The following is a 24,177-nucleotide window of genomic DNA, read 5'->3' as shown; positions in this document are numbered from 1 at the left end:
TGAACGCTTTGGAAAGGGAACTGAGCAGTGTCTTGCTTGGTTGCCACGGGATACAGGGAGTTGCCTCTCTGTGGGCTGCAGGCCAAATCCTGAGCACGGAGACATCTAGAAAGGCTCGGATGAACAGCAAAGTACTCAGACGCTGGGAAGGGGACGGTGGCGGAGGAAAGGGCGTCAAGCCACAGGAATGGGCCGTCAAACCACAGGTGACTGAGAGTGACCTTGTAAGGTTTTCAAGGCAAGAGGCATCCAGGGGGTGGTTTGCCATCATGAACCTGGCTTTCCTCGGAGGTCTCCCATCGACATACTAGCCAGGACTGACCGTGCTAAACATCTGAGATCGGATGAGATTGGGCTAGCATTCTTTAATCAGATCTGGTTGGAAGTAAATATAGGGTTTTTTTTAAAGGATAAGTAAGCTGAAGAGGGTTGCAGTCCGACACCTAATTTGTACAGAATTTCAGTTTCATTTTCACAGCCTCCTTGGCGCCCCCTTCAGGCATGAAATGGAAAGCCAGTGTGCAAATAATCTCCTGTGATTGGCAGACAGTATTGAGGCTGCGGATTGGTCAAGACGGCTAGGGATGCGGACCAGCATAGCTTTGTGGAATGGGTTTGTAGTCCCAAGAGATGGATATGGAGACTCGGAAGTCATCTACACACTGAATGTACCCCAAGGGTGCAAATCCTTATTGATAGCAGCTTGTTTCTTGCAACGTATTCTGTGAGAAGGGAGTGGCCCTTGCTTAGCCGGCTTGTTCTGTGCAAACGCTTGTCCTTGACTCTCTGCCAAAGGCTTTTGTAGCAGGAAATCAACTCTTTAAATAATTCATGAAATAATCAGGTGTCAAAACAGAAAGAGACAATGCTAGAAACAGGGCAGGTAATGAAACTAGCATACAGCAAATGGCAACCCCCCCACACACACAAAAAAGAAACACCTGTGCAGGTGTCATGGTTAAGAGTGTCAGGCTGATATCTTGGCAATCCAGATCTTCATGTCATGGAATCTTGCCAAGTGATCTTGGCCCAGGCACACAGCCTAGACTCTCTCTGTCTCTCTCTCTTCTCTCCCCCCCCCCAAAAAAAACATATTACTATGAGCAGCCATTCTCAGGTAAACGGAAGGGTGTGGTTTATTTTATTGTCAGTCAATTTCATGCTGGGACTTCCTCTTTGTCTTCAACTTTTCCTAGCATTATTGTCTTTTCCAGTTACTCTCGTCCTTTCATAATGTGACCAAAGTAAGCCTCACTTTTGCCATTTTAGGTTCCAGGAAGACTTGATTGGGTCTAGACTTTAGGCCCTACTTATTTGTTTTTTTGGTGGTCTGTCTCCATAAAACACTCCTCCAACATCCCATTTTAAAAAACTAAAATAAATCTTAGTTTTTCTAGTGCACCGTTCCTGTACAGCTCAGGGCAGGTAACATCAATAATAAAACAAAATCACAACATGGAACAAAAAGGTTCTCAGAAAACACAGGCGACCAGAAGGTGAACTGGTGGGGAAAGGAGGAAAATCAGTGCCAAATAATCAAGAAAACTCTATGGACACACATGGTCAAAGCAAGAGAAAACACCAATGCGTAATAGGGCAAAGTTTATTTCTGGGTATATGCATGCACATGAAAGCTTGTGCCTAGGATTAAATTTTGTTGGCATTAAAGGTTGCCACTGGACTCAAACTTTGGATTGGTACAATTTCCCGTTTTCTGGAGCCTTTTTTTCTGCTCAGTTGACCCTTGATTCCCTTAGTCCCTGGCTTCTGAGATTTCATCAGGTGTTGCTTAATGAAACCTGCATGGGCCTAAGGACTAGAAACTTGATTTTTTATTTAAAATGTCAAAATCCTCAGAAAGCCAAATTTTGCAGCCAAAGCCATGTGCTGCTTTGTTTTGTTTTTTTTCTACCTCTAACCCTACATGCAGCCCAGAATATATTTGCTATAACGCATCTTAACATAGATGTTTTGGAGCTGAAAAAACACCATCTGTTTTTAACTAGCTTTCATCTAGTTGCCCAGGGAAGATAGAAGATTGGCTTCACTTGCTGTTTGTTCCTGATTGCCTAATTTTAGATGTGGAATCGGATACAATCGAAATAGATTGGGATTTCTGCTAAGCCTTTTCTTTTTAAATCGAAGCATGGCTGGCTTAGTTCTCACTCGACTTCTGGCCGGCAGTGTTGTGAACTGCAGGTGGGACCCCTTGGTGCTTGTCTTCCCAGCTGCCGGTGATTCCGGACAGGAGCCTCTTAACTTTTTAATGGTGTAACCTTGGTTAGCTTTTTAAAAACCCTGAACTTCAAAGATCTAGCCCGGTCCTGTGTTCTCCCCCCCCCCCCCCCGCTCCCAGTGTTACCCAAATTGTGTCTCTGTGGTCCTACTGTGAAATTTGCCAGGATACAACCGTGATGTCATGTTTGCTCCACTACATTCACCGTGATTTGTAAGCAATTTATTATGGGCACAAAATGTCCATAGTAGACTGTATTTTTTAACCCAGTGCTCTCTCCCCGCTCCTAGCCGTGGTGTGCTTTTGCTCCGTAAACAGGGCAAACTGATCTGTAGGATGTGTGATCCTGACCGCAAGGGACGGGGGGCAATTTCTTGCACAGGTTGCTGGTGGTAGTGAGGACAGGATGTTATGCGGACATGGGGCAGAATTGCGAGAGTGTGTTCTTGGAAGCCCAGTTGCCGGAGAAAGAAATGGAGACCGGGGCGCCACAGGCAAAGTGGTGCCTTATACCAAGTCAAAATGTCATCCCACATAACTTTCTTTGTATTGATGAGCTGTTGCATAACGAGCTTTTTCTAAGTGGAGAGCCCGGGGATAGAACCTGGGACCTGATATATGCTAAGCAGTGGCTCTGCCCCTAGGCTGCGGCCCATTTCCTTAACAAGAACCATGAAGTTGCCTTTTCCCAAATCAGATCACTGTGCTTTCAATGTCTCTATTGTTTATTTGGACTGGCAGCAGTTCTCTGGGCTTTCAAGCATAGGCCTCCCCCCTCAATCTTTTTAACTGGACATGTGTTGGGAATTGAACCTAGGGGCTTCTGTATGCAAAGCAGATATTCTGCTTTGAAGTACCAGGTCTCCTGCCCTCCCAGGAGTCCCTCCTGTTGTCCGCCAGCACCTCAAAGACCAGCAAGGGGAAGTGGGGTGAGGTTTAGCAATAGAGTTTAGGCAAATCCTAGAATGACGCCCTGCTGTCATGACATCACTTCCTGTTTCTCCCGGGAAGTGATGCAGCACACCACCACAAAGCTGGTGTATTTGTCTTACCCCTTCTTTACCACTGAGCCTCCCACAACATGAGGCCCCTCTACTCTTCCTCTCTCGGTAATACAGAGATAATAAAACTCATCCTAAAGGATGCACACGAATCCCATTGTATGCTTTAAGCACTGTTTGAACGATGAGCCGTTAGCTTTACGTGAATCATTGTCGTAAGCTGCAGCAATGGGCAGTGATATTTTTGAGAGTGTGAGACAAGTTGGCTTCCTGGAGAACAGGTTGATCCTGTTAGTTGTGATTATAGAGGCAGCGTACCTTAAAGTAGTACATGTTGGGGGTGGGAGGAAACAGCCGAGAAAACTGTTCAAGTCATTTCTTTATTTTGGGGTGGCCAGACTGTGGCTTTCCAGATGTCCATGGAGGACAATTACCATGAGCCACTGCCAACATGGCCAGTTGGCAGGGGCTCATGGTAATTGTACTCCACGGACATCTGAAGAGCTGCAGTTCGGCCACCCCTGCTCTGTTGCTTCCCTTGGGGAGGACGACATTCTGCTTAAAGTTTGATAGTTCATAAAAATTACAAAATACAATAGTGCTAAAAAACCCCGCAAAACCAACCAAGGTGTAAGAATTTTTTCAGAAGCGCACAGCAAGACTGAGAGAAGTCACACGGAAGTCCCTTCTTGATGAAAAGCCGCCGCTTACAAACATTATCTGTTTGGGAAGGAGAGGGGCTTTATTTGAGTCTTTCATCAGAGTGTAATTTTCTCATTCTGTGCCTCCCCCTGGTCCGTCTTTGTTGCAGATGTTCGTTGTTGACCGGATAGAAGGAATTAATTGCAGCCTTCATGAGCTCACCATCACCGGATCCACATATGCCCCCGAGGGACAAGTGTGAGTTTTTTCCCAACCTTTGTTTGAAGTTACTTTGAATATGAGTTGTATTAAGATTATTTGCTCAGGCTGCCCTCAATTTGGACATCGGTTGGGTCAACTTAAAAAGAGGCTTCCCGATCAAACAATTAGGAGATCATGGAATTCTTTAAAAGACATTTTAACTTGGATACTTTATAAAAAAAGTAACAACCTTGCAAGTTGCAAACAGTATCTTAGAGGAGCCATTCTCCCTTACATAGGAGAGAGAAGACAAAGGGGAATACATCTTCTGGATAGGGATGCCAGCCTCCAGGAAAGTATAGCTCATATCCAAATTACAGAGATCCATTCCCCTAGAGAAAATGGATCTTCTGGTGGGTGGACTCTGTGATATTGTACCCCACTGAGGCCCCCTGCCTTCTCAGGTTCGATCCCCAAATTTCCAGGAGTTTCCTCCCCCCTGTGCTTCTGAGGCAGAAGAGGCATTCCTTCAGAGGAGTGGGGGAAGAAGAGGAACAACTTGTTGCAGCCTACCTAGGCATCAACTAAAGCAATGCAGAAAGAGAATGCCTCTAATTTTATGCAGATTTCATACACTAAAACAGGAAGAGATGAAGAGGGGGGGAAAGAGAGATGGAGTGGGGGGGAGAAAGAGCTGGAGCAAGAGAGAGGGAGAGATGAAGTGAGAGGGGGGGGAGTGAGAGAGAGAGAGAGAGTGAAAGAGAGATGGAGCACTGTGCCCACTGCACTTAGATGCACAGCTGAGCAGGTCTCTGGTGAGGAAGATGCTCCAGAACAAGCTGCCAGTCAGTCTGCTAGGTGCTTGATTGGCGCATCGACCCCAGTGGCACTGGCACCTTCAAGATGGATGGAGTTAAATATCCTTTCAGCCCTGGGAAGCACCACGTGACAAGGAAAGAGTACAGGAAGATCCCTTCCTCCAGCCTTGCCAACTCCTCCTCTGTTTGCTTTTGTTTCTACGGAACCTTCCAGCCATCTGTGGTCATTCCTTCGATGATAATTTTATTTAAAAAAACAGGACGCTCTCCGTTTCTCCCTTCTCGATCCTCCTCCAGATGGCCCTGGGGTTCTTCCTTCCAGGATCGAAACAAAAGGGGATACTCGAGTCCAAATCTGGTCTTAGTAGCCTACCATTTGCTCTTGTGTAATCACGGTGATGTAAGCCACAGTTATCCCCCTGGATCAATTCTCCATTATCGTGTTTGGGCAATGGCCTGCATAGGTTATAATGGAGGCAGAAAAAAAAAATGCAACATTCCAAATATTTGCCAAATCCCAATACCTGTACGGGAATATTGGAAAATACTGGTATTTTTCAGGTTCAGCATATCCAAGTACGAAAAATACCCTGTGGGTTTGTTGTTGTTTTTTTGGTACACTCCTAGATGAAGCATCTTGAGTGAAGTCCATCAGCTTCATAAATGCCGAATATTTTGGTCTTGTCTTTTCTTGACTTCTGTTGTGTTCCCACTCTTGGTATTTTTTCTAAAAATTCCATGGGAAGCAACTGACAGAATAAATCTGCTCTGGGGCATGTGTGATTGTTTTCCCAGCCCAAGAATAGCTGATGATGGAGTCATTTGTAGCAGAGGGGAGGGGGGAAAAAAAACATGGCTTTCTCTACTTCTCCAAGAACTGTGGGAATTGGAGACGGGAAGATCCCCCTCCCCACATCCTTCTGTTCCTTCTGCAGTTACATAACTTTGCTCCGTCTCGTGTTCGGTTCTTCTTGCTTTACTGTTTTAATGAGATGGGATTTCTAAAATTAATTCTGGACTCCACATAGTCACAGTCGGGTGTAGCATTCTGTTCCGTTAGCAGCTTTCTGCCCTTGTGCCTGTGATTGACAAGACTGCCTTGATACAATGCCATGCATTCTTAACATGATCACATACACGGTCGCATCCGTATTCTTGTGACAGTGGAACGGCGCACGCTTGCGTCCCTGCACATCGGAAACCACCACCCAAAGTGAATCTCGATGGACGCGCATACAGTCACTTGAAGACCGCTGTTTTGGCCACATTGGAAAAACGGGTGGAGACAAGGGGCAAAGATGGCTAAGGAATGGAAGGAAATAAAAGTTGAACCCAAAGGCACATGCACAGTTCGGTGTTCAGAATATGAAATTAATCCCACCCCAAAAAACAAACATAGGATTTCAAATACAATGCAATACAATACAAAACCTTTAATGGCATTCACGATATAAAACAATATACAAATCGGTTCTGTGATACAAGTCTAAAAAACTGTGAGGGAAGTTATAACAGGAAAGGGAGCAGCAAATACAAAAAGATGAAGCCAGTGTCCTTTACTTCTTTACCTTATGGGTCATTAAGGTAAAGGTAAAGGTATCCCCTGTGCAAGCACCGAGTCATGTCTGACCCTTGGGGTGACGCCCTCTAGCGTTTTCATGGCAGACTCAATACGGGGTGGTTTGCCAGTGCCTTCCCCAGTCATTACCGTTTACCCCCCAGCAAGCTGGGTACTCATTTTACCGACCTCGGAAGGATGGAAGGCTGAGTCAACCTTGAGCTGGCTGCTGGGATTGAACTCCCAGCCTCATGGGCAGAGCTTTCAGACTGCATGTCTGCTGCCTTACCACTCTGCGCCACAAGAGGCTCTATGGGTCATTACTATAGATAAAAGCTTGGCTACCCGTTCAGTGGTCGAGCAGTTATCAATAAGCAGCAATTCAAGAGCCCTGCCATCTGAGACATTAGAGAAGGGCAGAAGTGGGGAGATCAAGCCAGAACATTTGTTGTTCTACAACTCACATCGCAGAATGATATGGCAAACTGAGTCTGGTTCTGTATGGCAATACCTGCAAATTCTTTCATTGCGGGGAATTCTCCTATGCCTGCCTTCAACCATTGCAGAAGGAAATACGTTTAGTCTGGCTAACATAAATGCTCTGCAGTTTGAAGGTATTATAAGGTTAGAGAAATAATGTGCCATAGTGTTTGGGGCATAGGATAGACCAAAAGCTCGTGGCGGGGGGGGGGGGGGGGTTCAAATACACTGGTTCTGCTTCAAGGACCAAACCAACTAATTTGGAATTCTGGACAGAAATGCCAGAGAGGAGAAGCGTTGGAGGAATCCCTCGTTGGGAATCCAGATTTCCCGTTCCAAAAGAGCACAGCAGCAACGTGCAAACCGGAGTCACGTCATTAAATGTGACTTGCAAACACCAATCGTGTTTGGAGGATGAATCCAGGGGGAAATTGTGCTTGAGATGGGAAGGAAGGGCGAAGAATACACATTGAAGAGCTGGATGCGGGTCGTCTGCCCATTAGATCTTGCTGCAAAACAAAGGGTTTCCTTATTCAGACCTAGTAACCCTGACCATCTGCTATCGACGCTACAGAAAAAGTTACCATACTGCTCCCAGGCTATCCACATTCAGCTGCATGAAAGCCTGCAGTCTAGGATTTCCAAAAATGTGGGGGTTGGGGATAGGGTTGCCATTCCAAATTGGGGAACTCCTAGAGATTATGGGATAAGGAGGGCAGGGACCTCAGTGGGGAACAATGCCATCAAATCCACCCTCCCCAAAACTCCCATTTTCCCCAGAGGAACTGATTCCTGTCATCTGGATTTCAGCTATAATTCTGGGGGTTCCCCTGGTCCCACCTGGGGGGTGGCAGCTCCTTGGCCATGCAAAATTCTTCAGTTCCCAATATTTTGGATAATTGCCTGTAATTTTGTTGGGCTTCAGGGAGAGCTAAGGAACGTTTCCAGCCTGGAAAATGTTTTTCCATCTACCCTCTTGTCTGGCTTCACTCCCACTTCAAAGCAGGGCCCATTTTGCACACATAGGATAATGCACTTTCAATGTGCTTTGGCAGCTGTATTTTACTGTACGGAACAGGAAAATCTGCTTCTAAAGTGCATTGAAAGTGCATTATCCTATGTGTGCGGAATAGGCCCAGATCTTCATGAGGGCTAGAAACATGTGTGTGCGCATGTGTGCTGCATTTCTCTAGGGGCGCTGGACTCTGTAGCTCAGTCCCATGTCCTGTGCTTTTTTGCATTCCTGCAGAATTTTGCTGCAGGCTCCCGTCTGATTGCCACTCCAGATCTGTTCAGGACTCTTGGGAGCCCAGAAACGGGTTAACTGTTCTCTTCTCTGGATTATATCAACTCCTCTCTCTCACACAGGGACATGCTGGTGATCCATTAATTGGCAAAAAAAAAAAAAAAAAACCTCTTCTATCACAGCTGTGCTTCGTGCAAGAGACATTTGTTCGTGTCTCCCGAAAGGGTACAATTTGTCACTTGCTTGGAAACAGCTAATTGACAGAGATGTCACGGCCTTCCTTTGACCCGTCCCCAAATGGCTTTTTTAGAACTTGTTCTTCCCCGACAGACTCAGAGCTTGACTTTAGGATCCGGCTCTGAATCTTGGAACTTTCCTTGTAAGTGCCAGGGAAGTTGAAAACAATCATAGAATCATAGAGTTGGAAGGGGCCATACAGGCCATCTAGTCCAACCCCCTGCTCTACGCAGGATCAGCCCTAAGCAGCCTAAAGCATCCAAGAAAAGTGTGTATCCAACCTTTGCTTGAAGACTGCCAGTGAGGGTAGAAAAGAGGGTAGAAGGAGAGGTTGTGAGGTTGAGTGGGGAAAGAAGGGTTAGACTGGGAGAGGAGACAATTTCAACTTCCCCTTCAGCCAAGGAAGCTAGCTGGATGGCCTTGGTTCAGCCGCCCACTTGCAGCCTTCCCCGCCTCGCAGGGCTGTTGTGTGGCTCAAAGAACAACCTCCATAGATGCCGCCCTAAACTTCTTCAAGGGAGGGTGGGATAGACATGTACAAGACAGACCTCATTTGTTTTGTTTCCTTCCTCCATGGCAAGGCTGAAGAATGATGAGCCAGTCCAGTGTGGGCTGTATGACGGCTTGGTGGAGCTAGCAACCATTTGCGCCCTCTGTAACGATTCCTCCCTGGATTATAACGAGGTGGGTAATAAGTCAGGAAGAAAAGGGGGATTTAGTTGTCCGATGCTGTTCGTTGTCCGGCAGTGTAAACCGCTGTACCCACCCCACAGGGTGTCTGTTGTGGGGAGAGGAATGGGAAGGCGACTGTAAGCCGCTTTGAGACTCCTTCAGGTAGGGAAAAGCAGCATATAAGAACCAACTCTTCTTCTTCTTCTGTGCCCTCGCCATAATTTGAAATGAATTAGACTCCGCCACACCGCAGATTTTTTTTACCTTTACGAAAGGAGAAAGGGCCGCCAATCTCAGCTTTGTTTTCCTGACCTGCGCATGTTGTGTCTACTGAACCAAGACATTCCCCAGCACTTGGGGGGTGGGAATTATCTGCTAGTTTATTTTATAATTTAGATTTATTTGTATAACTGCCCCTCCCGAGTGTCATCACAGGACGCTTTACGACAGAATAAATACAATAAAAACACTGATCATAAAACACTAAAACGGCAGCGATTAAAATGATAAAAATTGGCTAGGATTCCAAATATCAGCATCACCCTTCATGTCTTATTGGCTCCAGGGGGGAGGTCTTCTGCGGTTTTGTGGGAGGAGGCCAGCCAATGTTATCGTGCTGCTTTGAGGATTATAGGGCACAGCTTCTCTCTTCCTTTTGTCCGTGAAAGTGTTTGCCCTTCCATGTTATCAGTCCAAGAAAGTCTACGAAAAAGTGGGAGAAGCCACCGAAACGGCCCTGACGTGCTTGGTGGAAAAGATGAACGTGTTCAACACCGACCTTGAAAAACTGTCCAAGGTGGAGCGTGCCAACGCCTGCAACTCAGTGAGTAGGAGAAAAAGTCAGCATCTTTCTCTTATTCTAGCTCAGCAGATGGGGAAGGAAATTGAGGGTGGGTGAAATAGGGAAAATGGGGGGAGAGTGTTAATGTGGTTGGATGGTGTCAAGGGTGGTCAAACTGTGGCTCTCCAGAGGTCCATGGACTACAATTCCCATGAGCCCTGCCAGTGTGTTGGCAGGGGCTCATGGGGATTGTAGTCTATAGACCTCTGGAGAGCCACAGTATCGCCTCTCATGTTAGATAGAGGTTTCAAGTGTTTGGAGTACAGCAACATTCAAACATTCTGAATATTGAGGGGGCGGGGATATTGATAGAACTCCACATAGCTTGAACTGTAATTTGCTTGCCCATTGCAGTGGGAACCTTAAAATGATGCTTCTCCTTGCCTGTTATGATGTTACCCCTGCTCTGGTTAGTCTTCAGCTGTCATCACAGTTCCAAACCTAGTTAGCAATCTATACGGAGTGAGTTCGGTGGCATCTGTCCTCACTCTGAGCTGGCTGTTTTACAGTCTCCCATAAAATAAAGTATTATGTACCATGCATCACAACATGACAGGGAACACATGCTACATCAGACATTGGTCTGTCTAGCCTAGCGTTGTCTCCATTGGTTGGTTTTTCAGAGTCTCAGATGTTGATCTTTTCCAGACCGTTTCAATTATTAATTCCAGGAATTGTACCTGGGGTGTTCCACGTACAAAGCAAATATTCTCCCCCACAGTTGTATGTGGTTCTAGATAGAGACCTGACTTCGTGATAAAGGGCATGGTTGACATACAGAAACTCCCCCATTCAGTCTTCATAGCAGTTGGAAAAGACCTTTTCTTTATTATTAAGCTTATATGGCCAAAGATCTTGAACATCAGTCAATCACAACAGGATAAAACAGTGTTACAGAACATGACAAAACTGTCAAGAGGAAAATGCAGAACAATGCTTCGTGTAATGGTTAGGAGTGCGGACTTCTAATCTGGCGAGCCAGGTTTGATTCCGCGCTCATACACATGCAGCCAGCTGGGCGACCTTGGGCTCACCATAGCACTGATAGAGCTGTTCTGACAGAGCAGTAATATCAGGGCTCTCTCAGCCTCACCCACCTCACAGGGTGTCTGTTGTGCGGAGAGGAAATGGAAGCTGTTTTGAGACTTCTTCTGGTAGAGAAAAGTAGCATTTAAGAACCAACTCTTTTTTTCCTTCAGTAATATCAGGGCCTTCTCAGCCTCAGTACCTCACAGGGTGTCTATCGTGGGGAGAGGAAAGGGAAGGTGACTGTAAGCTACTTTGAGACTCCTTCCGGTAGAGAAAAGTGGCATATAAAAACCAACTCTTCTTCTTCAGTAATATCAGGGCCTTCTCAGCCTCACCTCCCTCACAGGATATCTGTTGTGGGGAGAGGAAAGGGAAAGCAATTGTAAGCCGCTTTGAGACTCCTTTGGGTAGAGAAAAGCGGCATATAAGAACCAACGCTTCTTCTTCCTCACATATCTTGTAAAAGTCTAAAACACACTGGATAAAATGAACGGGCCTATACGGTTTTCGTATTGGTCAGCAGGATAAAACTCATTTTCGCAGCATTTTAAAAGACCACCCTAGATCCATAGCTGGGTAACGCAAATGTTCCAGAACAGGGCGAAACAGACGAGAGGAAGATGCAGAACAGTAAAAGTTACAGACATCTAATAAAAGTTATGGCCATCTAATAAAAGTTGAAAACACATTCGATAAAACAGATGCGTAGACACATAGCCAGTTGGATCAAACTCATTTTAGACCTTTCTTTCCTGATACCGCTGGAGATCCATCACCAGAGTTGCAGGTGGGCAGCTATGTGAGTCAGTAGTAATAATGCAACATTCAATGCGCTAAAAACTTAAAGGCCCACATTTCCCCAGCTATAAGTTCTAATGAGTCAAGGCTTTGTCAGCTCTGACCAAGTGAGTTTTGACTCACAAAGCGTGTACCCCAGGGACACTAGGTTGGTTTTCAAGGTGCTGCTACACTCAGGTTCTGTTCTACCCCCCAGAGAAAGTAGACTGTGCTAGACGGCAAGGGCTCTGACTCAGTTAGAGACACCTTCCGATATCCATTTTGCCAGCCCACCAGATGCAGCCACATGATGCTGTGTGTGGGCAATGAAATTCATAACTGTGTAAGTGACCCTATGCTTTGCAGAACGGGAGGAACGAGACACAAGAATCCCGTTTTTGACAATAGCCCCGTGTCTTCCGGATGACCGAGGCCAATTTTCAATCATGATCCAGAGAAATCCCATGTACGGAAGATGCAGGTCTTGTAATAACTCTGCATCTCCTGTAATAAGTGGTTTCCCCTGATAAATAGCAACCACACTTTCTTAGCTTTTTTGTGAAACCCGGGGGTTTCTTGCCATCCCTGTAAGGGTTTCCTGAAGGGCTGGGAGTTAATTAATTTTTAAATATATTTTTAAAATGTGTTAAACATTAACCAGGTGATAGGACGATCCCTGAGCACGTCAACTTGCCCCTCCCAAAGTGGCCAATGATGGGCCTTGGAGGGGTGGGAAGGGGCGGGGCCCCGGGTGGGCGTGTCCACAGCTCTGCTTCCCAACCCTATTCTGCACGATGGCGCCACTTCTGGGGTTTCTCGAAGCCCGAAGAATGTTTCAGGGGTTTCTCAAGGGTAAAAAAAGTGGAGAAAGGCTGCCCTTGACCAACAAACTTCCTTCCCTTTCACGGTTGGACGAAATGGCTTCTCTCCCCGCAGGTGATAAAAAAACTGATGAAAAAAGAGTGCACACTCGAGTTCTCCCGCGACCGAAAGTCCATGTCTGTGTACTGCACACCGGTTGCCTCTAACCACAACTCCTCCGGCAGCAAACTCTTTGTCAAGGTAAGGCACATGCATCCAGCGTTGACAGGCTGAGCGTTTCTCAAAATTTTTGATGATTCCCGACATTACCGAGGAGTCTAGTCTTGTTTTGATGGTCATGAAAGACTCTGAAGACAAGAATGCTTTGTGTTTCAGGTTCACCTCTAGTTGGAATGCAGGAATTCTTCTGTTAATTGCAAGATTTATTGAGCCATGTGGTTCCCCCCCCCCCCGCTTCTATAAAGCTTCCAAGTGGGGCCTAGAACTCTCCCATTCTTACAGCCGATCTCCAGCCAATACAGATCAGCTCCCCTGGATAAAGTGGCTACTTCGGAGGATGAGCTCTGTAGCATTGGTGCCTGTTGAAGCTCCTCCCCTTCTGAAACCCTGCCCACCCCAAGCTCCACCTCTCAATCCAGAGGCGGTAAACCCTAAATAACCAAAACTATATAACAACATCTGAGATCACATTAAAACGTGTTCATTTATTGAGGCACCTCTGACCCTTCTTGACCTTGCAGCAAGGTGGAAAAGCAATATAATGCAGGAGGAAAAGACCTATAGTGGCTAAACTTCCTTCATGACAACTGTGCCTAAGGCAATAAGTCTTTCTGGATCTCTGTGTACAAATCAGCTGGTAAAAGCCCGACTGAAATCAGAACCGCTTTGCCAGATTTGCGAAACCGGACCAAGGAGGACATGTTGCTTTACTCTTTTGTAAATTGCTCCGTGGAATCACAAAACATCACCAAAAATGCTATTGATCTTACCGTAGGAACCTTACAATAAGGAGATATCTTAGCACCAGTGGCCAGTCCAAGGAAAGGGTCTATAGAGGAAAATTCCCTCCTTCTCATATGAGGGTCCCAGGTAATCAGACCCCTAGAATTGAGCCTGGGGGGCAATAACTAGAGCAAGGATAGCCAAATTGTGGCTCTCCAGACAGCAGGGGCTCATGGGAATTGTAGTCCATGGATGCATGGAGAGCCACAGTTTGGCCACCCCTGAACTAGAGGAACAGGACATCCGGGGGGGGGGGGTGGCTTTGGTAGGATCCAGGTTGACTTTGGACCTCTGAACGGGGTTATTTTACTAATTCAGAGTTTCCTCATCCTGAGCTCCTGTTCATTGGCTTTAGCTGTCTGCAGCCACAGAAGTAGTATGTGTGCATTAGCCCTTAAATTCACCTTCATCCTGGATTTAAAAAAATAAAAATAAACCTCTGCTATGATCTAAACAGGGTTGGCTGTCCTCAATTAACTTTTCTCCCTGAACTATGAGAGCAGAGCCACTGTTGTTAAAAACTGGCAAAACAGCACCATCTAGTGGTAATGCATGAGTCAATTCGGGCAGCTGCCTGCCAGGCTCCTTATGGGCATTCCCAAGTAGGGGTTAGCAACAAAGGGGGGGGGGGTGTCCTCATCCCTTTAATAAAGGTTCAGTGGGGTGTTACATATACCAGGTGGTGTTATTAACCCCCATGCCATGAAAAACCCCAACCACTCACTGCAACAATTTAAGTCTCTATTTAAAGGGTTGTTGGGAACCGTCAGGAATTGACTAATACAATGCTATCTTTTAGCTTCATTTTAATACATCCATAAACTGTTTTCAGTGCTTGAGTATCACCAGCATTATGTTTTTATCCTTTATATATATGTTCTTTATCTTTTGTATCGTGGTCTAAGACCATATGACTGAATAAACTAAAACTTGTATGATATAGAACTCATAGAGTTGGCAGGGGCCACACAGGCCATCTAGTCCAACCCTCTGCTCTGTGCAGGAACGGCCTAAAGCATCCATGAAGCTGTACTAATCATTTTTCTCTTCTGAAAAATGCACATGCTTCCTTGCTTTCCCCTTATTGCATAAATAGTAAAATGTATTATTATTATTAAATAGTAAAATATATTATTATTAATTATTATAAGGTATTATTACAGATAAGACTGTAAATGGGATACGCAGCCTTCCTAGCTGCCAAAGCTCTAATTTATATTGGAAACCACCACGGGTCGGCAATTGCCATGAGTGGTGGCATATAAATCAATCAATAAAATAATTTGCCACCAAGATGAATTTTTAATAGAGATCCATCGGTTGCATGGAGGGACCTCCCTTGGGCAGTTTTCTGACTCAACTGCCCTTTTGCCCCAAGGGAGCCCCGGAAAGCGTCATCGAGCGCTGTAACTACGTCCGTGTCGGCAGCCATCGGGTCCCTCTGACTCTGTCCACCAAAGAGAAGATCCTCTCCAGAATCCGGGAGTGGGGCACTGGCATTGACACGCTGCGCTGCCTCGCGTTGGCCACTAGGGACCACCCTCAACGGAAAGAGGAGATGCGTCTGGATGACTCCAGCCAGTTCATCAACTATGAGGTACGCCTGACTTCCATACTGGAACTTTGAGCCCAGACCTGGATAGACCTCGTCAGAGCTCCGAAGCTAAGGAGGTTTGGCCCTGGCTGGTATTTGGATGGGAGACCTCCAAGGACCACTAAGGTCATGGCACAGAGGCAGGCAATGGCAAACCACCAGAATGGCAGCAGGACATGGAAGGTGAATGCCTGGCCCTGGCCCCAATTGTCCCCCATAGCTACATGGCATGCTTTACAGCAGGGGGAGTCAAACTGCGGCCCTCTAGATTAGCGATCCCCAACCTGTGGGCTGCGGACCATATGTCCGTTGACTAATTGGACCACATGGATGCCTTCTCCCCCCCCCCCCCGGCCCTTTACTTCATCCCCCCCGGCCCTTTACAACACACTTTGGGTGTCATTGTCTCCCATCACTCCCAGATGGGACTATCTCGTTGCAGAGAAACAAGCTCAGGGTTCCCATTGATTTGTCATTGTCATGAGTTAAAATTTCCATGAAAATAAAATGTTCCTTATGTTCATTGTTGTGGCGTGTCTGTATCTTATTTTGAAGGGATGTTTAAACATTACCATAGCGACCAGAGAGCGTTAGGGCAGTGGTTGAGAGTAGAGGAGTAAACTACCCCCCCCCCGTTGAGTGGTCCCCAGTGATAAAAAGGTTGGGGACCACTGCTCTAGATGTCCATGGACTACAATTCCCATGAGCCCCTGCCAGCGTTTATTGGCAGGGGCTCATGGGAATTGCAGTCCATGAACATCTGGAGGGCCGCAGTTTGACTACCCCTGCTTAACAGCAAATGGAGGTCTGAAATACAGAGATGATGCCAACCTTAGCAAGACTAACACTCTCCTGGTTCTTTGCATGCAGACAAATCTGACTTTTGTTGGCTGCGTGGGGATGTTGGACCCTCCCCGGAAGGAAGTGATGTCATCTATCGAGATGTGCAGGAAAGCGGGTATCCGGGTCATCATGATCACCGGTGACAACAAGGGGACGGCCGTGGCCATCTGCCGGAGGATCGGGATCTTCTCGGAAACGGAGGACGTGACGGGCAAAGCGTACACGGGCAGAGAATTCGATGACCTCATGCCAGAGGTGCAGCGGGAAGCCTGCCGCTCTGCTCGGTGTTTTGCTCGGGTAGAGCCTGCCCATAAGTCCAAGATAATTGAGTATCTACAGTCTTTCAATGAAATCACAGCGATGGTAAGCCTGGGGCTGGATGCTTGGCTCCCTCTCTTAGATAAAGAATATCCAGGAAGACTTGCAAGAGGGCATTTAGTTGAATCTCCTGTTCAGTGCAGAAAATACATAGCTAGAGTGTCCTGGACTTGAAGGTTTCCTGTGAAGGAGATGCTCATCCACACTCAGTAATTATTCCTGTGTTAAACTGCTCTTGTCATTGGAAATGCTTTTGGGTTGGCTAACATCTTCCCTCCTGTAACTTTAAGCCCACTGGTTCTGTTCTTGCCCTTTGGAGCAGCGGAGAATGGGCTTTTTTACATTGGTTGTTTCCTGCATTTTTACATCGATTTTTTTTTTAACATTCTGCTCTCCTGTCACTTTCACTAAGTCAGGTGAAATTTTGCTATCTGTGTTGATTTTACTCTTTTCAGTGCTCAGTTCACTTTCTGGGCATTTTATTTTGGGGTTATTTGAGGATGCTTTTGGGTAGGTTTCCCCCATTGCTCCTCTGGAAAGCAGAAGCACTCCATCGGATTTGTTCCCCCCTCTGCCCTTTTTTCACCCCTCGTCCAAACCCCACTGACAACAATGGACTTGTACCTCCCACTGCGTCCCTTCCACCATCCCTCCTCCCAGTCGGTTTACAAATCTCCATGTTCCAGTTTTCAAACTAGGAAATATTTTCTTTGGTGGGGGACAGGGAACTGTGTCTATCTTTTCTTGAGGAGACTTCACTTGGGGAGGAGTGGACATTGATCTTGCTATGTGCGTTTCCACCTTCAGGGTAGCCCCTTTGCAATCTTCTGGAAGTAACTGCCTGTATACATGGACGGTTCATTTAGCTATCTGGGCCACTGTTGGACCTTCCCTCATCCATGTCTTTGTCAGAACTGCTTTTAAATTTATCTAAATCCAAATTTGGTTTGAAATAAGAACTGATTTCCACTCTGCTGGCTCTTCCACCACGGATGCCTCTTCCCTCCCCTTGCTTCCTGGGTCCATTCCGCACACGTTGGATAATGCACTTTCAATGCACTTTAGAAGTAGATTATCCTGTTCTGCTTTGGAAATTCCATCTGCAAAAGCACATTGAAAGTGCATTATCCAATGGGTGCGGAATGGGCCCTAGTCTCCTTCCCAGTGCCAACCAGCCTCTTTTTATCCGCCTCTCCCCTGGCAGCCCAGCCTTTGCGTAGTGAAAAACAGGATATAAAAGCCAACTCTTCTTCTTCTTCTTCTTCCACTTTGCCTGCAGAGCAGTCGCTCGCCCTCACCTGTCCTAAATCTAATGATCACGAACTTTACAGGGTGACCCTGAGTTTGCATATCCTGAGAGAGAAAGGGGTAAAAATTATCTCTCCCCCCACTGTCTGTGCATTGGCTTAATTGATGAACTTCCCTCCTCTGAGAGCTTCTCTGTGCTTTCTCCAGACCGGCGATGGGGTCAATGACGCCCCAGCATTGAAGAAAGCCGAAATCGGCATCGCTATGGGCTCTGGCACAGCCGTGGCCAAGTCGGCTGCAGAAATGGTCTTATCCGATGACAACTTTTCAACCATTGTCGCTGCGGTGGAAGAAGGCAGGGCCATCTACAACAACATGAAACAGTTCATCCGTTACCTCATCTCTTCCAATGTTGGAGAGGTTGTCTGGTAAGAACCATCTCTGGTGGTCCTTGTTGCCGTGCAGAATAACATCAGGGCCGAAGGAGCACAAATTCCCCATCCGTGAGGATGAAAATGAATAAAATGGTGTCGAAGTAGATTATAAAGATTATGAAGTTGATTATAAAATATTGGGTGTGAGAATCACTGTTTAAGATAATGACAAAGAGGAGGAGACGGGGAGAAATCTTTGGCTTTTTGCTTGTCCTTTGAATATATTTTACAATGTCTAGTAATTTCTGAATGTCATGATTTGTGATAGACGATCCTTTTGAATGAAGGTTCTGAATCAAGTTTTATTCAAGTCAAGCGGCCCTTATTGGCATAAAGCAGTGATATAATTTACCATCGACAGAAGGACTACAAAGTTCTGATGTAGAATTATATAATTAATTATTACCGGTCAGATTGAATGATTATAACGTCATAAAGGAACTTTGCTACAGTTTCTGCAATTCCTTGATCTGCATCATCAAGAAGAAAATGAACCTTAAGATAATCAGGGAATTAACAAAGTTTCATTCAGATATTTGAAGACGCTTGCTTGCACACCAAATCTTGAATAAAACTTGGTTGGTATTCAAGGTACCACTGGATTCAAACTTTGTCCTTTTCTGTCTCTTATATTTTTATCTTTTTTCTTTTAAAATAAAACAATCTTGTGTAGCTTAAGGGATCCCTGCACAGAGCCCAGAACACATAGGGCTTTAAAGCTCAATCCCAAAACCTTGAACCTGATCCAGAAAGAGGAGAGAACGATGGGTCTCCGGTGGTGGGAAAAGCGGAGTACAAGTATAAAGCATCTCAAAGAAAATCCTTGTGCATTGCCCTTTCAGTATCTTCCTGACCGCTATCTTGGGGCTTCCTGAAGCGTTGATCCCCGTCCAGCTTCTGTGGGTGAACTTGGTGACCGACGGTTTGCCGGCCACAGCTCTTGGCTTCAATCCTCCTGACCTCGACATCATGGACAAGCTGCCCCGAAATCCCCGGGAGCCTCTCATCAGCGGATGGCTTTTCTTCCGTTACCTGGCCATCGGAGGTGAGAGGCCTGGAGGGCTCTCTGGTGGGAAAGGCAGTCCGGTGTAGCGTTTAGTGTCAGGTTAGGTGGAAGAAGACATGCTTTGGTGTTCTGCTGTGTAAATACCATGTGGGTGCTTCATTTCTGTGTGGATGTTTCGTTTCTATGTTGAGAGCCACCTTGGCGTAGCAGTTAAGAGCGGTGGACTCTAATCTGGAGAACTGGGTTTGGTTCCCCGCTCCTCCTGCCATGCCTGTAAGTGGAGACAGCTTGTAGTCGTGGTTAGGAGCGCTGACTTCTATTCTAGCGAGACGCTTTTGATTCCCCGCCCCCCCCCACATGCAACCAGCTAGGTGACCTTGGGCTAGTCACAGCACTGATAAAGGTGTTACGACCGAGCAGTAATAGCAGGGTTCTCTCAACTTCACCTATCTCTGTTGAGGGGAGAGGAAAGGGAAGGCGATTGTAAGCCGCTTTGAGACTCTTTCTGGTAGAGAAAAGCAGCATATAAAAAACAACTCTTCTTCTTCTTCTTCCCCTCGAGGACCATCATTGGCCACTGGGGGGGGGGCAGGTCAACATGACCATATATAGATTTACCCTATAAATGTTTAACACATTTAAAAATTTATTAAAAATTGATTAAACCCCACCCATCCAGGAAACCTTTCCAAGGCAGTCAAGAACCCCCAGGGTTTCATGAAACCTGGGCCTATTCTGCACACAATAGATAATGCACTTTCAATGCACTTTAGAAGTGGATTTTCCTGTTCTGCACTGGAAAATCCAGCTGCCAAAGCACATCGAAAGTGCATTATCCTTTTTGTGCCGAATGGGCCCTGGTTGGAGTTTTACACAGTTTTACATTAGCTGGCCAACAAGGACGGAATATCACAACTTCATGAGGACTAGAAGGCTGAGTGATCTGTTTGCCTCTCTCCTCGTGCCTTGCAGTGTATGTTGGCCTGGCGACAGTCGGTGCAGCTACCTGGTGGTTTTTGTATGATGCTGAAGGGCCTCAAATGACCTTTTACCAGCTGGTAAGTTGCTAGGCGGGGGTCTGGGCCAATTGCAACTCAGGCGCTTATTTTTAAATTCCTGCTTCCCAGGAATGAGATGATTCACAGCCACGGTTGCTACTATTAAAATAGTCATTCTGTGACCGCTCCTGTTGTAATGGGACCTAGGATAATTCCTTGGCCACTTAATGGAATGTCAAAGATCCAAAGTGGTGCTAGTGGAGGAGAAAGAGTTGTGTCCTGCTCCTTGTGCAAAGCCCTCCCGTGCTGGACATGTGGCTGTATTCTCCTTCCTCCCCAGAGGAACTTCATGAGATGCACTGAAGACAACCCCATCTTTGAAGGTGTCGACTGCGAAATCTTTGAATCTCGTTACCCGACCACGATGGCCCTCTCCGTGCTGGTGACCATTGAGATGTGCAATGCCCTTAACAGGTATGGCACCCCCAAGCAGACTTCCTTCTGCTCTCTCTCTCTTGCCTCTCACTGTTTTGGGGAAGAGATCCGGATATGGAAAGAGGAGGAAAGGATTCAGCTCCTGAAGGCCAGATGCAAGAGAGAGACTTGAAGTCAGTGGGCTGCATATCTGCCTATTGGGTACTGCATTGTACAGAGAGTAGAACCGGACATGAACGAAGTCCACTTTATAATCTGTGTGCTTGAAACTGCAGAAGTCACTGATGAGCAGGTAGCCCCTCTATGTTACCCCTCAAGAGAAGCAGTTCCAAAAGCTGAGAGTATAAGGCAGCCTTTTTCAACCACTTGACCATGGAGGAACCCCTGGAATATTTTCGAGGCTTCAAAGAATCCCAGAACTGGTGCAGTGCCCCTTTAGAGAACTGCCAGCCATCCAATCGATCATTTTACCATTTCCATCAAGAGACTAGGCCTGTAGAGCAACAGGAGAAGTGGGCTTCAGTGATGTCTAGTGATGTCAGCGGTCATCCAAACTTCTGGGAAAGGCTACATAACCCCTGGGGAGCTTTTGCATAACCCCAGGGTTCCCCATAACCCTGGTTGGGAATCCCTGGTGTAAGGTGTATCTGCTCATTCGTGGCCATGGATTTCGATGCAGGATTTTGATACCCCAGAAGAGCATGCAGACAGGTTCTGGGGAATGTACGGGAAAGAGGAAATGATGGATTCGCATCTGTTTCTCCTCTACAGTGTCTCTGAAAACCAGTCGTTGCTGAGGATGCCCCCTTGGCTCAACCTCTGGCTCCTTGGGGCTATTGTCGTGTCTATGGCTCTGCATTTCCTGATTCTCTACGTGAAGCCCTTGCCGGTAAGTACCAAGACCTGCACCTTGAGTGAGAAAATGTTGGCCTCCAAGGAGGAAACAGGACTGCCACCCATCCATCTACCCACTTTCTGTGTCAGGAAAAAAGCACAATCTCTTTTGGGATGGCAGGGAACCAGTCCTGGAAACTGGAAGTCTGAAGCAGGGGCTTAGGGGATGTTGTGGGCTCAGGAACCATCTCCAGAGGCTCTTACAACAGAGGACAACCCACCCCCGTGCCCCACCCCCCAGCCCCAGGAGGTATAGATCAGCCCTCTTATAACTCTTCCCCTAGAGGGGTAGCTTCAGCCTCAGAAATCAGACTAGTAGAAGCCTTCCAGCTCCACTGGATCCCATGTTTCAAGATAAGAAAGTGGCCCTCTTAATTTGGAACGGGTTATTTCCTGCCCGATGAAGTGGAGGCGCTCAAGAGAAACACCTCCCTGAAGATCCCATTTGGATCCAAGCCCATGCTGGGATAAGGTTTACAGCTCACCCCATCCATCCCACAATGAACTCTCCGAGGTCCTGAAAGCTTGCTGTCTCCCACCTACTCCTCCATCCCAGGACAACAGAACAACTCAGATCCCGAGTCCCTTGCATTTATATCCCACCTTTCCTCCAAAGAGGTCTAGGTCAGGGGTAGTCAAACATGTGGTCCTCCAGATGTCCGTGGACTACAATTCCCACGAGCTCCTGCCAGCAAAGGCTGGCAGGGGCTCATGGGAATTGTAGTCCACGGACATCTGGAGGACCACAGGTTTGACTACCCCCTGGTCTAGGTAGCACACACCTGGCAATCCCTGCCCAGTTTTCTGGAATGAAAGGTTGGATCAGCGGGTGACCGGGTCAAAGTCCTTCTGTCGCTATCAAGGCTTGGGGGCTTTGTGGAACCTGGTTAATTCCATCAGGGCCCAGATCTTCCACCAGGCAGAAGCCAAGGCTAAAAAGGTTCCAGTCAAGACCAGTCACGCTTCCCTGAAGCTAGGGATCACACAGAGCAAAGCTGTCCAGGAAACAGCATATGATCCACCATTTCCATAACTGGTGCTTCAGAGGTCACTTTCTCCTGGTCCAAGAACCACTCTAATGGTCTGGCCAATGCTGTTAGACCGAAAAGCCCCAGTAGGTCTTGCCAGAATTTCAGACAAACAGTCCATATGAGGCAAAAAAATGTCAATAAGAATTTTGACTTCTATCATAAAATAGCTTCTACTTCAAAATAAACCAAACATGTTATTGTTTAATCCGGGCTATTCCAATTGCCTGAAAAACAAGATTTTTAAAAATAAAAAAACTGCAAAATAGTTTAAAATATTTGATGCAAAAATGTCCTTTCCTTGCTGTGCAGCTGATATTTCAGGTGACGCCTCTCAGCTGGCCGCAGTGGGTGGTTGTGATGAAGATCTCGTTGCCGGTTATCCTGCTGGATGAAGGCTTGAAGTACCTCTCCCGCAACCATTTAGAGGGTGAGTAGGCCTTGCAGTGGAATGGCAGATTATCTCCTTGCCTTGCCTGGGGACACTTCTCCAAGCTCCATGAGGGCAAAGAGGTCAATAGGCTGAGGGCACAACTGAGAGCTAGCAACAGAATCAGCTCTACCCCCCAGCAGCTGCCCACTCCCATCTCCCTGGTTCACTTGTGCTAGCAGAGAAGCAAAGGCATAGGTTGAGAGCAGGACTCCAGATTAAAAGGAAAAGTGCTTGGTTCATGGCTCGGTGGCAGCTACTGGCTGAAAGTGATGCTGAATCAGCACAGGATTAAGGTCATGCGGGTGGCTGGTTACTATATAGCCGTTTGAGAGATGCTGGAGGGACTGTGGAAGCAAATGTAGTTAGATGTCGACACTCCTTTGAAACTCTGGCTTTCTGGACCAGACCTGTGTTTTGACTGGACTACAGACTCCTGATTTAAGGGTTTGAAATTACCTCGCTCTCTGGAAATTCTTGGCTCTGTTCACTTGGGGGCTTGATAAGGATGCTGCAGCTTGACTTTGGCACCTGGACAACTATTACAATCCTGTGCCAGTACAGGAGCCATGGAGTAAATTTAAAAGTAGTTACTGTGTGGCTGCCAATATTGGGATACACATGATGGTTAGAGGTAATTAACGCCTATTGACACCCCACACACACACACACACACACACACACAACCACAACATACTGTATATTCTCTCCAAACACTTTGTATGCATGAGTGTCTTGCCTTTATCCTAGTAATGCATGCTGTTCTGTTGGTATGCATATTCTCCTTTCCCACCTATGTATTTTATTTGTTTGTTTATTTCATTCATCATCCACTTTCCTTGCTTGGCGTCAAGGTGGATTAGCATTTTAAAAAGCAAAAGCAAAAAAAAAAAAAAGGCAATGAAACAGTGTAAGGCATCACATAAGCTATGCCATTAGCCTGGATTAGAAAACCATGCAACAAAATGCATGCAATCAACAGGGCAATGAAACTGCCTAAAATTTCTACCATTAATATAAGACCCTAGTGCTTCCCTGAACATTGCTTCTCTAGCACCTTCACACATGCTAAAAAATGCACTTTCAATGAACTTTAGTGATCCTTTGCAAACAGACTTTTCTATTTCACATGGCGAAGCTGAGTTGCAAAATACATTGAAAGCACACTATTCAGTGTGTGCATTATAAAATAGACATCAGGGCTTGATTCACTGGTTTCAAAACGTTTTCTTCTTCTTCCTTCCCGCTAATGTTGATGGTTTTAGGTATGTTGGTGTTATGGTTTTAAGGCTTTGCTGGTTTTCTTTTAGGCATCTTGCCATTGTGTATCCCCCCCCCCCCTTCTTCCATGCTGCCTTGACAACAAAGCCAGCCAGGAGTGCAGGGT

The 24,177-nt window shown here is 46.4% G+C and overlaps 1 protein-coding gene across 1 annotated transcript in view; it reads left to right on the top strand.

Annotated features, from left to right (window-relative positions):
• ATP2A3 (ATPase sarcoplasmic/endoplasmic reticulum Ca2+ transporting 3) overlaps positions 1 to 24,177 on the top strand; it is an 88,699-nt gene that overhangs the window by 58,032 nt on the left and 6,490 nt on the right. Inside the window, exons 9-20 of the mRNA XM_077311143.1 lie at positions 4,049 to 4,137; positions 9,001 to 9,103; positions 9,783 to 9,914; positions 12,675 to 12,800; positions 14,941 to 15,159; positions 16,027 to 16,362; positions 17,773 to 17,993; positions 18,842 to 19,044; positions 19,978 to 20,063; positions 20,344 to 20,477; positions 21,210 to 21,327; positions 22,673 to 22,790. Coding sequence (XP_077167258.1) covers positions 4,049 to 4,137; positions 9,001 to 9,103; positions 9,783 to 9,914; positions 12,675 to 12,800; positions 14,941 to 15,159; positions 16,027 to 16,362; positions 17,773 to 17,993; positions 18,842 to 19,044; positions 19,978 to 20,063; positions 20,344 to 20,477; positions 21,210 to 21,327; positions 22,673 to 22,790 — 1,885 coding nt within the window. The remainder of the gene's footprint in view (positions 1 to 4,048; positions 4,138 to 9,000; positions 9,104 to 9,782; positions 9,915 to 12,674; positions 12,801 to 14,940; positions 15,160 to 16,026; positions 16,363 to 17,772; positions 17,994 to 18,841; positions 19,045 to 19,977; positions 20,064 to 20,343; positions 20,478 to 21,209; positions 21,328 to 22,672; positions 22,791 to 24,177) is intronic.

Source organism: Paroedura picta, chromosome 15 (assembly GCF_049243985.1).
Source record: "Paroedura picta isolate Pp20150507F chromosome 15, Ppicta_v3.0, whole genome shotgun sequence".
Taxonomy (NCBI): domain Eukaryota; kingdom Metazoa; phylum Chordata; class Lepidosauria; order Squamata; family Gekkonidae; genus Paroedura; species Paroedura picta.
Note: the sequence above shows the minus strand (reverse complement) of the source record. Positions and strands in the feature narration are given on the sequence as shown.